At 45.9% G+C, this 12,173-nt stretch overlaps 1 protein-coding gene across 1 annotated transcript in view; it reads right to left on the minus strand.

The window, feature by feature from the left end:
- Positions 1-12,173, minus strand: part of syne1a (spectrin repeat containing, nuclear envelope 1a) — a 169,835-nt gene that overhangs the window by 150,305 nt on the left and 7,357 nt on the right. Inside the window, exons 3-5 of the mRNA XM_068754152.1 lie at positions 3,788-3,883; positions 3,208-3,302; positions 1,544-1,553 (exon numbers count right to left, since the gene is read on the minus strand). Of these exons, the coding sequence (XP_068610253.1) occupies positions 1,544-1,553; positions 3,208-3,302; positions 3,788-3,883 (201 nt within the window). The remainder of the gene's footprint in view (positions 1-1,543; positions 1,554-3,207; positions 3,303-3,787; positions 3,884-12,173) is intronic.

Below are 12,173 nucleotides of genomic sequence, written 5' to 3' on the forward strand. Positions count from 1 at the left end.
AGGAGATTCAAGAGCAGAAAATGCCAAGTGTATCCTGGAGCATCACAACTTTACCTCAGTGTGTTGGAGGTAGCCTATTATACCTACAATCACTATGGCAACGTGGATGATGGGAAGCGTTATAAAGCTTACAGACAATTTATTCGATGGTGCTACCATTATCTCGGGGAACAGTACGGTATGTTGGGTTCAGACAAGCTTTGGTCATTCACTTCTTGTAGTACTATATCATTTTTGACTTTTAACAAATGTATTTCAATTAGGGCTGCACGATATATTAGAAAACTACCGTCATCGCGATATTGGCACGTACAATGTCCGTATCGGAAAGATTATTCAATTCCCGATTAGATTTCATTTCAAGCAAACATGTCTTTGCATGCGCTCTTTGACCAATCCAGCGCAACCTGAAATGGGTCCAAAGGTGCGGCTTCGCTATTGGCCAGAGCGAGCACATCAGCGGAGGACGTACACGCAGTAGGAAAAACAGAGCTGAAAGCAGAGAGCCACTCGTTTCTAAAAGACACTGCACCTCCGGAATTTGGAACTTCTTTGGTTTTACAACACGGGACGAATCACAGACACACGTTCTTTGCAAGTCGTGCCGAAAAGCAGCAGCGACGTCGAGAGGAAACACGACAAATCTCCACAGCCAGCTTCAACACAAGCACAAGGAACTTTATGCTGGATATTTACAATCTAAAAACTTCTGTTGGCACAGAAATATATAATTTAGTGCATGTCTGGTAAGTTTACAGATTTTAATATTTCGGGTACAAAACAGCACGGGAATGTTTTCAGCGTTTTGTGGTAAAGCTCTTACTTCAAAACGCTTGCCAATTGCACTTTAAGTTTAAAGTTTTTCTTTTTTAAGGGACAAAAACCCATATGTTGATGTTTTAGGGGTTTGCTTCAAAATTATTGCAAATTTGCAGGGAAAATACATATTAATGTATTATAATGAAAATAAATGCAATATTTGAAATGCATATCTGTAATTGTGCATTTGTTAGTTGGTATGTTTATAGATATTTTTCTTATGATTCATGCAGCTTGTGTTTTTAGGTGGAAACCCGGAGGAGCTGCAAGAAGTGGCAGGGGAGAAAAGGCCTGGGCTTCCCTGCTTCGGCTGCCCCCCCCCCGACCTGACCCCGGATAAACGGATGAAAATGGATCCATACCGATATCGCATATCGCACTAATTTCCAATATTGTGCAGCCCTAATTTCAATCAGATCTTCATACCTTTTGTGGTGTTATTGCATTTGAAAGATGCTCAGAATTATTTTGTTTTAGTGTAACATACCTGAATAAAAAAAAATATTTAAACAAAAATATTAAAAAGTACTATAACGTAAAGGACTTTTATAATTTAGATAACTTCAATCAATCAAAGTTTTCATGTTTACTTGCACACATACTGAAAACAAAGCAAATGTGTTTTTAAAATGTTTAATGCCGCGTGTAAACCCAGAAACAGAAGAGAAATGTGAATAATATAAATGTTAATCTGCTTTGGTGAAGCGTGATGCGTGGCCTTCACAGGCCGGCCCCTTTCTTTACGTGATCTGAACATGTTCCCGACAGAGAAGCGGGGTGCAGGAGGGCGCTCGAACCTGACTCCGGATCTTTAGGAAACTTACATCGTCCTTGTGGCTATTTGAACAAAATCTTGCAACACAACGCGAAGGCATTGCGATCACTTTTCTAAGTCAAGAGAGCGTTGATAAGGTCACCGTTTAAAAGCTGCTGTCCATCTTATCAGCGAACGATAGGTTCTCTCGCTAGCATCATCTACGGGTCCATCCTCGAACAGGGCGGTAAAACGCGAGTCACCAGAACGGTTTTTTGCTCTCAGTAGGATGATGCAATGCGTGTTTAGAACTTTGGGTTAGGATTTCTTTATTATATATTATGGAGCCACACGGAGCCACACGGACCCACACGGAGCCACACGGACCCAAACTGACCTACGGGCAAATCAGGGGCACCAATTTAAGCGTGGAGGAAGCCGGAGAGAATGCAGAAAAGCCACAAGTCGGACGCGTGTCTTAGGTTGCCGACCCCTGACCTTAATGCCCTCGCTTGCCAGCCATGACGCGTGTCTTAGGTTGCCGACCCCTGACCTTAATGCCCTCGCTTGCCAGCCATGACGCGTGTCTTAGGTTGCCGACCCCTGACCTTAATGCCCTCGCTTGCCAGCCATGACGCGTGTCTTAGGTTGCCGACCCCTGACCTTAATGCCCTCGCTTGCCAGCCATGACGCGTGTCTTAGGTTGCCGACCCCTGACCTTAATGGCCTCTATCTCATGCTTACACATGTTTACAGAGGATACGCAGCATGAGGAGATGAAACGATGACCACATCTAGTCCATGTCCTGTTTATTCAATGACATGAAGGAGAGACGTCATCTAAAGGGACTCAGGGGGGTCTGATTTAGGGGGGTCAGCTCGCCGACTGTAACATGTGAGCTGTAATAAGTTGAGAGGCGAGATTAGATCCAGCGGCTGCTACAGGAGGCAGACGGTTCTATTACTGAGGGGCTGCAGCGCAGCAGGGCATCCTGTGACCTGTGACCTCTCCGTATGCAGCCTAGCTAGGATGGAGGATAAGAACACAAGAAACAGTTTGATATTAGGCTCTCCCTGCAAACCAGCATCCCAGTGTGAGGCCGGAACGATGAAAGTGTTGCGTGACACACAATACACAATACACAATACACAATACACACACACTCTTCTTCCAGCGATATATAATGGATTATTTGTTATTGAGTACATGGCAATTGGTGTTTTGTCTGGGACATATTTATTACTTTTGCCGTATGCTGGATTCGTGTGAACATAGTCCTGGATATCCTCACGCTGAGCGTCTCTGTCCTACAGATATGTGTGTTTCTGAAGCGGCTTGCTGCTTGAGATTATTTCTTATTTCTCTATTATCGGGTCAAGGACTAATTATTGGATGATTTATCAATTATAAGCAGCCAAACGCATAAATCAATTCCGTTCTTCTCTATTCTTTTTGAATGTGTGTTTGTGTGTGTGTGTGTGTGTGTATTATCATATTGTCCTTGGGATAAATGAGGAATGCAGAGAGTATGAGGCAGGGACAAAGTGAAACAGGTCACACGAGGTCAAGATTCAATGCCTGCACCCCCCATGCAGCACCTGGAGGAAACAAAAGAAACATGAAAAGGAGGCGCTGAACTTTTACCTTCCTCCCCTCGAGGAAGTTGAGAGCCGTACCAACGTTGGCAACCCACTGGCTGCTCTTTAGCTCCTTACCCTGCTCAACGGGCTAGAAGCAAAAGGGTGAACGGGAGATGGGCCGAGAGAGACACAGTTAAACACACAATATGGATGATATTCTGCTACAGTATGATAACTACACATATAAAGTACAGATACTATCAGTAAACAGAAATGAAAACAAAATCCCTGCAAACATCAGGAATGAAGTGTGAATTCAAGCAGCTCACAGATCGCCATTAGAATTTGAAGAGATTTGAATCTACCTACGCGCCAATCAATACACACAGACAGCTCAGACCTGAAACCCTCGAGATCTGTCCTTTCTATCATATAAACCAATCAATAGCATTTCCATGTCACTGCAGCTCATCTGTCAGGTACGCATTACGTACGTAACGCTTCATAAAGACAGCTAATCGAAAACAATTACAAACGACTGAATGTCTGTTCCTGGTTATTCCAGCTCAAGCAAACATGAATCCAGAAAGATCAGAGGACATGCAGTGATTGACGTCTCACCAGAGGACTCACCAGCTTTTGTCCAGAGAGCACTTCCAACACGGCCAGCAGCATCACTCCATCCTTGATATCCTCAAACAGGTCGGTCACCACGAGAGTCGGGACACACTGCATGACAAAACAAGCACGCCCGTTAGGCTTCGTTGAAAACACTGTTCTGGATTTTTGTCACTGAATGAGAATATCTTCAACCTTCTCATAGGATAATAATAATTCAATATCCTATCTTAGTTTTTCAGGATTTACCCAGTATTTTATCAGAGGACTCCTGAAATGTAGTCCAAGTCTTCATCTTTCATTGTCAGGCGCAGTTGGGCGCATCTGTGACGCCCTCCCTTAGCTGGTGGTTTCTGGTCTGGTTTGATTTCCTTTTACGTCATATTTTCCATCAATACTAGTTCCCCAACCACGGCCCTATCTTCCGGGGCATGGTTGGGGAACAGCGTAGGAGAGAAACTTCCAATTAGCATCCTGTGTGCAGCCGTGATTAGCTACATAAAGCCACCGTTTACACAAATGCTGCATCAGAAAAGCTCAATCAAAGCTTTTTACATTTTCCAGGAATGCAAAAACTTTTTATTTGCCTCTTAGACCCGACAAGGTACATGCAACTATGAGGCAAGTGCTTCTCTCTCGACAAATAAATAAATATAAGACGTGTATTAAATGTAAATTGTTAATTTAAACTTGTGAAGCATGGATTAAGGAAATCCTCGTAGAAATGTCCCACAAACCCCAAAAGAGTTTGGGTGTACTAAATATTACTGACAACCAGAGTCAGCCATAAGCAGAGGCTCAGACAGCTCTGAATGGGGACTACAAATCCCAAAATGTGCGGATGCCTTCAAATGCCGAGTCTCTCATTGACTTCCTCCCTGGCCTGACAGATTTCTAGATTTGTGGAAATCAAATCAAGGATTTCTCTTAAAGCACAGTCGCATGCCGGGATTGAGGTTTAGAGGAGGGAGTGGATTCACACTGAGCCATTCACAGACAGATTTACAGCAAAGGGAGCGAGAGAGAGAGAGAGAGAGAGATTAGCACAAGTGGGCTGTGTGTGGTATGAGAGTAAAGCGCATAACCTCCAACGAGAGGGTCTAATTGAGTAAAAAGTGGGCGTGGCAGCAAGAAAAACGATAGAAGGCAGGGAGGGAAGAGACACGAGCCTCACATCTTTCAATATGAATTAGTAAATGCAGTAGCTTTCCTCGCTAATTCCTCTTCTAATCGTCATGTCATGGCTGGGATATTAGAACATGCAGACAGCACTTGTGACCCCTGCATAGAGACAGGCTTACCAAAAGCCCTTCAAATGCAGAAATGACACTCCAGGCTCATTGAAGCTAAATGTACCTATTTGGTCATAATAATCCAGAAGTTAATGAGGACATTTCTGACTAATTACAAAGTAAGAAAGTCATATCCATTTCCTCCACTCATTCGTATGAGCTAAAAAAAAGTGAAAGGGCTGAAGGGGCTAATTACATATGAGTGTCTGGGGCGTAATTGATTATGAGCAGAGACGTGTCTGTGCTTTAACGTTAGTCCAAGATCAACAAAGTGGAAGATGGGAAGGAAGGGGGAGGCAACCTGAGGCCTGGAGAGCTTTGTTTGCAATTGCTAAATAACATATTTCTAAAAGCAAATATATATATATATATTTGTATATATACACACCGTAATACCTCGACATACGGGCGTTCTGAGTTACGAGCCAGCCTGCAAGATGCTGACGCTAAATGGTCGACAGCTTCACTCGTTCAGTGATTTTCGCTGTATTTGTGAATATTCTTAAAATAAGTGATGGTTCCAAAGAAAGCGAGCGGTAAGGATGGCATTGAGAAGAAAAAAATGCATGATGACGATGGAGATGAAAGATGCAATTATCGAATGTCATTTTTTATTTATTCTCCCGGGAGAATAAATCCTTATACAGTAGTCCCTCGATATAATGCGGTTCATTTTCCGCGACTTCGCTGCTTCGCGGAGTTTTAATGCAATTTTTCAGATTTTCTTTTTTCACTTGAACGCGCCTTGAAGCGGCGCAAGGACGAAGGCGCGGTCGGAGGAACTGTGAAATACGAGCGAGTCGCTATTAATAACTTCTTATGTGTTCAACCTCGTAGGTTGATCATTAAAATTAAATTCGTTATTTCTAAAAGCTATCATGTTTATTTGTTAAGCGTTTGTTTTATAGCGCTCTTATTCTCTGTGTAAAAAGAGGCTTTTATTTTGTAGGAGCATAAACGTCACGTCCCTTTTGGGTTTTGTTTCTTCCTGTTGATACATGTAGCCGCTGCCGTTCTGCTGTGCTAAGCTATCCAATAAAGCAGCATGAGAGGCTAAAGACAGCACGAGTAGAATATTTGTTCTTCTGCACTCCAAGCTGCTCTTTCCTCGACCTGCACGCCTTAACATTATTAACAGGAAAACGTTTACTGTACGTACTATATATTTATATTTCTCAAACAAATGTTTAGTTCTGAAAAGGTTTTGATCTTTGGTTTCATTCTATAATACTGAAACAATCTATTTAGATTAATGCCTGACTGTTAAACGTGTATAAAGTGTGTGGTGAGGGGTTTAACAGCCTTAAAACATTTATTTACATGTATAATAATTAAAATAAATAAAGATTACTACATTGCGGATTTCATTTATTGCGGGTTGTTTTTGGAACGTAACCCCCGCGGAAAATGAGGGACTACTGTATATATATATATATATATATATATATTATTATTCATATTTATGTCATATTATATCCCAGTGTTGTATTTTTAGGTTAGAGTTTTTATCCAATCAGAATTCAGCTAGTTTCTGTTTGCCCCCGGGTCATTTGATTCCTCTTTTTGTAGTGAATAACGTTCCCAATGTATCAGAACTTCCCAAGTAACGCCTGGGAGCTCTACTCATACCTGGCGTAATCACTGTCCAGGATAGGCCTATACGCCCACCTGAAGACTCACAAGGACCAAGAAGGAGGACAGTCATGCTCGACTACGAGAGACCGCCGGTGATGATGATGATGATGATGATGAATGTTAAGGTGCCGTTATCAAATAAAGAAAACAAAGAGATTATTTTCGCTCATTGCCTTAGAATGGGGTGTTTTCTGATTTGAACTTTCCCAGCAGAGCGAATTTAACGGCTACTTTGCCCATCGTTATGCTTCCTCTTGTTAGATATTTGAGTTATGCAGCACGCTCACAATACACAGGTTGCACAAACACTCTTAGTTTCTTTATCTCTACATACTCTGAGGTAATCACACACATAGATTAATCACATATAAAGTATCACACATTGTAACTGATACACGATGGGAATAAGTCAGGGCCCTAACGGCCCATCCCAGGAGGAGGGTGTAAGCACCCCCTGGGAGGAGGGTGTTTTCATGCCCACTATAATTACTGAAAACCTTCAGTAAACTTGATTCGTTTTATAATCCTGACTCATTATTGAATAAACACCTCCAACATGAGATATAATAAAAGAACCGGGGAAAAAGGAGAAACCTAACACTCTCAATGTGCCCATTAAAATGTGACGTTGTTCCGGCGGTTTCTGTGAGCAGTGCACTGCAGAATTCGCACGTTGCAGAGTGCCTTCGCTTACGTGTCGTTTTGCAGATGAAGTCCTGATGGTTTTGGAAACCAAACTTCATGATTGAGGAGTTTGCTGAATTTCCCAACCTTGGGAACAAATAATTCCAACGTTCTAAGCAAAAGCCGCCAATATACTTGCTTGGTTCATTTTCAGCTGCTTTTCCGCTCTGCTGGAGCCTATCCCAGCCTGTTATACACCTGGAATGCATTGCCAGCGCATCGCAGGCTATCCATTTAAATTAACAAAACCAAAAAGGGTCGTCCTGCTGCTCTCACAGTCGGGTCCATAACGGCATTAATCTGGTGAAGTATGGCAAGTTTTTAATCTTATGTATAAATTACTGGGTTCACGACTTCCCCAAATAGAAAGTCTTTGTCAGAGCTCAAAAGGCTTCTTTTGTTGTACCTGTGGAGTAGAAGAGTGAGGGGGAGGGGAGCATAATGAAAAGCACCTAACGGTGAATCACATGCCTTTAGGTGCTGAATTAAGGGCCTGTGATAACTGGAGTGGCCTAATCATCCGCACAGCCAGGGGCTGTCCATCCGTCTGAGAGCAAAGCGAAGCCAACGGTGGAGCCCCCTCTCCCCTCTCTCTCTCTCTCCCTCTCTCTCCCTCTCTCTCCCTCGTTTGGTTTAAATGGAACTCTGTGGATCATTTCTAGACGTGAGACAAGTCTGTCAGAGAACATTTCTAGCTGAAATGACTTTTACTCCTCGTCACAAAGCTTGGTGAACATGTACCAAGCTGCACTGTAGGACATGTTAAAAGACAAATATAGGACAATCGTTGTTGCTATGGCAATGCCAAGCAGTAGGTGAAAGGGTGAGTATAGTTCCATGATGGGCAAGGAGGATGGTAATCTCTTTGGTCAGACAGAGAGGGATGGGAATAAAAACTATTGCCTCATATAGAATGATGAGAGGATTGCTAATGTATGAATGATCTGACTGGCTAAACAAAGTACACATTATTTGAATTTAAATTAATGTAAAGGATGGTTCATTTTCTTCCCATGACTGGTAATCCAACTGATAAGAAATAACAGTTGTATTATGGGGGTGGGATTTAATACGTTTTTCTTCTTCCCACTCCTTTTCGAGCACTATCTAATGTATTATTTGCTATTTTTGTGTACATGAACTTTGGTGGTTGCTTTGGACATATTGTTGGGTTTTCGTTTTTTTGGTCGATATTGTCAGGCCTAAGGCAGGTAAGAACCCAAATGCGAGGCGGCTTGAGCGGGAAGTCAGAAACGGCTTTATTGTTTACCAGGAGGTCAGTCCAGAAGGGCAGACAGAGCAGTTTAGGGGCAGGCGAAGGTCGAGCACCGGGTGGTCAGGTCGATCGGGCAGACGGGGCTCCGGGGAGGCAGGCGCTGGAAGGGTGCTGGAAGGAGGTACATGACACTACGATCTGGCGTTTGTTCTGTTCTCTGGGCGGGGCTTATGTAGTGGGCGGGGCTGATTGGTGATGCGCTGCAGCTGGTGACGGGAGCAGGTGACGGGGATCAGCTGTGGAGGCGGGGAAGTGGGCGTGGTGAGCGGCACAGCCGTGACAGATATATGGTTTCTTGTACACGAAAAGATATTATATTGTTTTGTTTTGTTTTTTAATTTTTATTCTGCTTGAAACAAACAAACACATAAATAAGATTCACCTCTCCAGATAGAAAATGATGAAAATAAAGTTACCTAACATTCTTTTGTGTGCTTGTTTGTTGTGCTTACGGTACTTGAAACATGATCAAATATTTAATGGCTGTAAGTGTTGGGCTGCATATCATTGTTTGCTGGGGCAGTCCTGAGATGCGATATTGAATCTGTTTCTGCTCCCTGGCGCAGCAGTTCACGCCGTGCAGCTGTCCCAATCAAATGGGAGTCCTTGAGAAGGGCGTTGCAGATTGAAATAACAATTCTGTTACATTGCCGTATTTGCATTCCTTACCCGTCCTGTCAAAACGCTAAACCAGCAGTGGCTTAAATTGAGGAGCCCGGTGCAGTATAATGCAATCATGCCATGCCCATGGTCGCTCCCCACTGTGCAGCTGCACTGGGAGGAATCTTGTACTGGGAGTTGGGGACACATGATGTCCAAGCTCAGTGAGAAGGCAAATGAAGGGCTCTTTAAATAAACTGCTATCCTGAACCATCTAAATTGGTCCACACTGAGATATAAAGCTTATAGTTTACTCAATGGCTTCCAGCTGTTTCTGGCAAAACAGCTACATAGTGTATACAATGTTGTAATATGAAAAAGATGATTAGAATGAAAGTAAATCCTCGCCACAAGCTATATAAGATAAGAAGAATCCGAATCAGAAGGGTTCACAGACTAGGAATGTTTCTCTGTGAAGTCCTGCTACATGTAACAGTAATGACTAATAGACAAAAAACATACAAGTACACACATCACAAAACAGCAGCAGCAGGAGTGGATACACAAATTCATCACCTTCCCCACCAGAGAACACAACATTCTGGATCAGGTCTACTGCAACATCCCGGGGGCCTACAAGGCTGTAGCAGCCCCCCACCTGGGTATGTCTGACCACATCTCAGTGAACCTGATCCCTGCTTATAAACCGCTGATCTGCAGGACTAAACCCACCACCAGGACCGTGCAGGTCTGGACTGAGGAGGCTTCCTCAGCCCTGCAGGACTGTTTTGAGCACACGGACTGGGAGGTATTCAAAGAGGATGCAGATTTTGAGGAGTACACGTCATCTGTGCTTTCCTATGTTCACTTCTGCACTGATGCTGTCCTTCCCACAAAGACGATCACGGTTTTTCCTAACCAGAAACCGTGGGTGGACAGCACGGTGCGGCTTCTGCTCAGAGCCCGGGATGCAGCCTACAGAGCAGGAGACCGGCTGGCCTATAGCAGGGCACGGAGTGAGCTAAAAAGAGGCATCAAGCAGGCAAAGCACAGATACAAGCAGCGCATTGAGGAGCACTTTGAGAACAAGAACCCACGTGACATGTGGAAAGGCATCAGGGCTGTGACGGACTACAAACGCAGGGAGCAGCACGCCAGCCACGACTCCACCCTGCCTGACACCCTGAACAGATTCTTCTCACGCTTCGACTCTCCGAGCAGCAGAAGGTCTGTGGATCTGCCCCAGCCTGAGGTGCAGCATCAGCCGCTCGTCCTGCAGCTGCACCAGGTCTCCTCAGCCCTGAGGAGGATCAACACCAACAAGGCTGCGGGACCAGATGGCGTGTCAGGCCGGACACTGAAGACGTGTGCTGACCAACTGGCAGGGGTTTTCCTGGACATCTTCAACCTGTCCCTGCAGCTGTCCACCGTCCCTGCCTGCCTTAAGTCCTCCATCATTGTGCCGGTACCCAATAAATCATCCATCGCCTGCCTCAACGATTACCGCCCTGTTGCTCTGACTCCGGTGGTGATGAAGTGCTTCGAGAGGATCCTCCTTAAACACATCAAGGACGCCGTCCCTGCTGGTTTGGACAGCCTGCAGTTCGCCTACAGGGGGAACCGCTCCACGGAGGACGCCGTCTCGCTGACACTGCACTCGGCCCTGACTCACCTGGAGCAGCCTAACACCTACGTCAGGATGCTGTTTGTGGACTTCAGTTCAGCTTTTAACACCGTCCCGCCGGACATGCTGGCTCTGAAGCTCCACAGCCTGGGACTGTCTCCACCGCTGTGCTCCTGGGTCAGGGACTTCCTCAGCAACCGGCCCCAGGTGGTGAGGATAGGAGACACCACATCCTCCCCTCTGATCCCGAACACTGGGACCCCCCAGGGTTGCGTTCTCAGCCCTGCTCTGCATCCACTCCACAAACATGGTTGTGAAGTTTGCTGACGACACCACCGTGGTGGGTCACATCTCCAACAACGATGAGACCCACTACAGAGAGGAGGTCCAGAACCTGATGCTGTGGTGCTCGAGGAACAGCCTTGTTCTGAACACCAGCAAGACCAAGGAGGTCATAGTGGACTACAGGAGGTCCAGGAAGACTGAACACGCCCCCCTGTGCATACGAGGGGAAGCAGTGGAGCGTGTGGAGAACATTAAATTCCTGGGCATCCACATCTCCTCTGACCTCTCCTGGACACTCAACACCAGACACCTGGTGAAGAAGGCCCAGCAACGGCTCTTCTTCCTCAGGAAGCTGAAGCGGGCTGGACTCTCCTCTGTGCTGCTTGAAGACTTCTACCGGGCCACGATAGAGAGCATCCTGTGTCTCAGTGCGACCGTGTGGGACGGCAGCTGCACGGCGCAGGACAGGAAGGACCTGTCCCGGGTGGTGAGGACAGCTCAGGGGATTGTGGGTCACCGTCTGCCTGATTTGGACTCTGTTTACATCTCCAGAGTCCAGAGGAGGGCCAGACGCATCGCCACAGACCCCACCCACTCGGGCCACAGACTGTTTGTCCCGCCCACAGACCCCACCCACCCGGGCCACAGACTGTTTGTCCCGCCCACAGACCCCACCCACCCGGGCCACAGACTGTTTGTCCCGCCCACAGACCCCACCCACCCGGGCCACAGACTGTTTGTCCCGCCCACAGACCCCACCCGCCCGGGCCACAGACTGTTTGTCCCGCCCACAGACCCCACCCACCCGGGCCACAGACTGTTTGTCCCGCCCCCATCAGGGAGGCGGTTCAGGACAATAAGAAGCAGCACAGCGAGGCTCAGGAACAGCTTCTTCCCCCGAGCTGTGAAAGCAGTCGTTCCCTCGTAGCGATCTGGGACGCTTTATGCCGGTCCTGTTGCTGCTGCTGCTATTCTGCACTACTGCCTGTGATTCTCACTCTCTTT

Source organism: Brachionichthys hirsutus, chromosome 20, assembly GCF_040956055.1.
Source record: "Brachionichthys hirsutus isolate HB-005 chromosome 20, CSIRO-AGI_Bhir_v1, whole genome shotgun sequence".
In the NCBI taxonomy this organism is placed as follows: domain Eukaryota; kingdom Metazoa; phylum Chordata; class Actinopteri; order Lophiiformes; family Brachionichthyidae; genus Brachionichthys; species Brachionichthys hirsutus.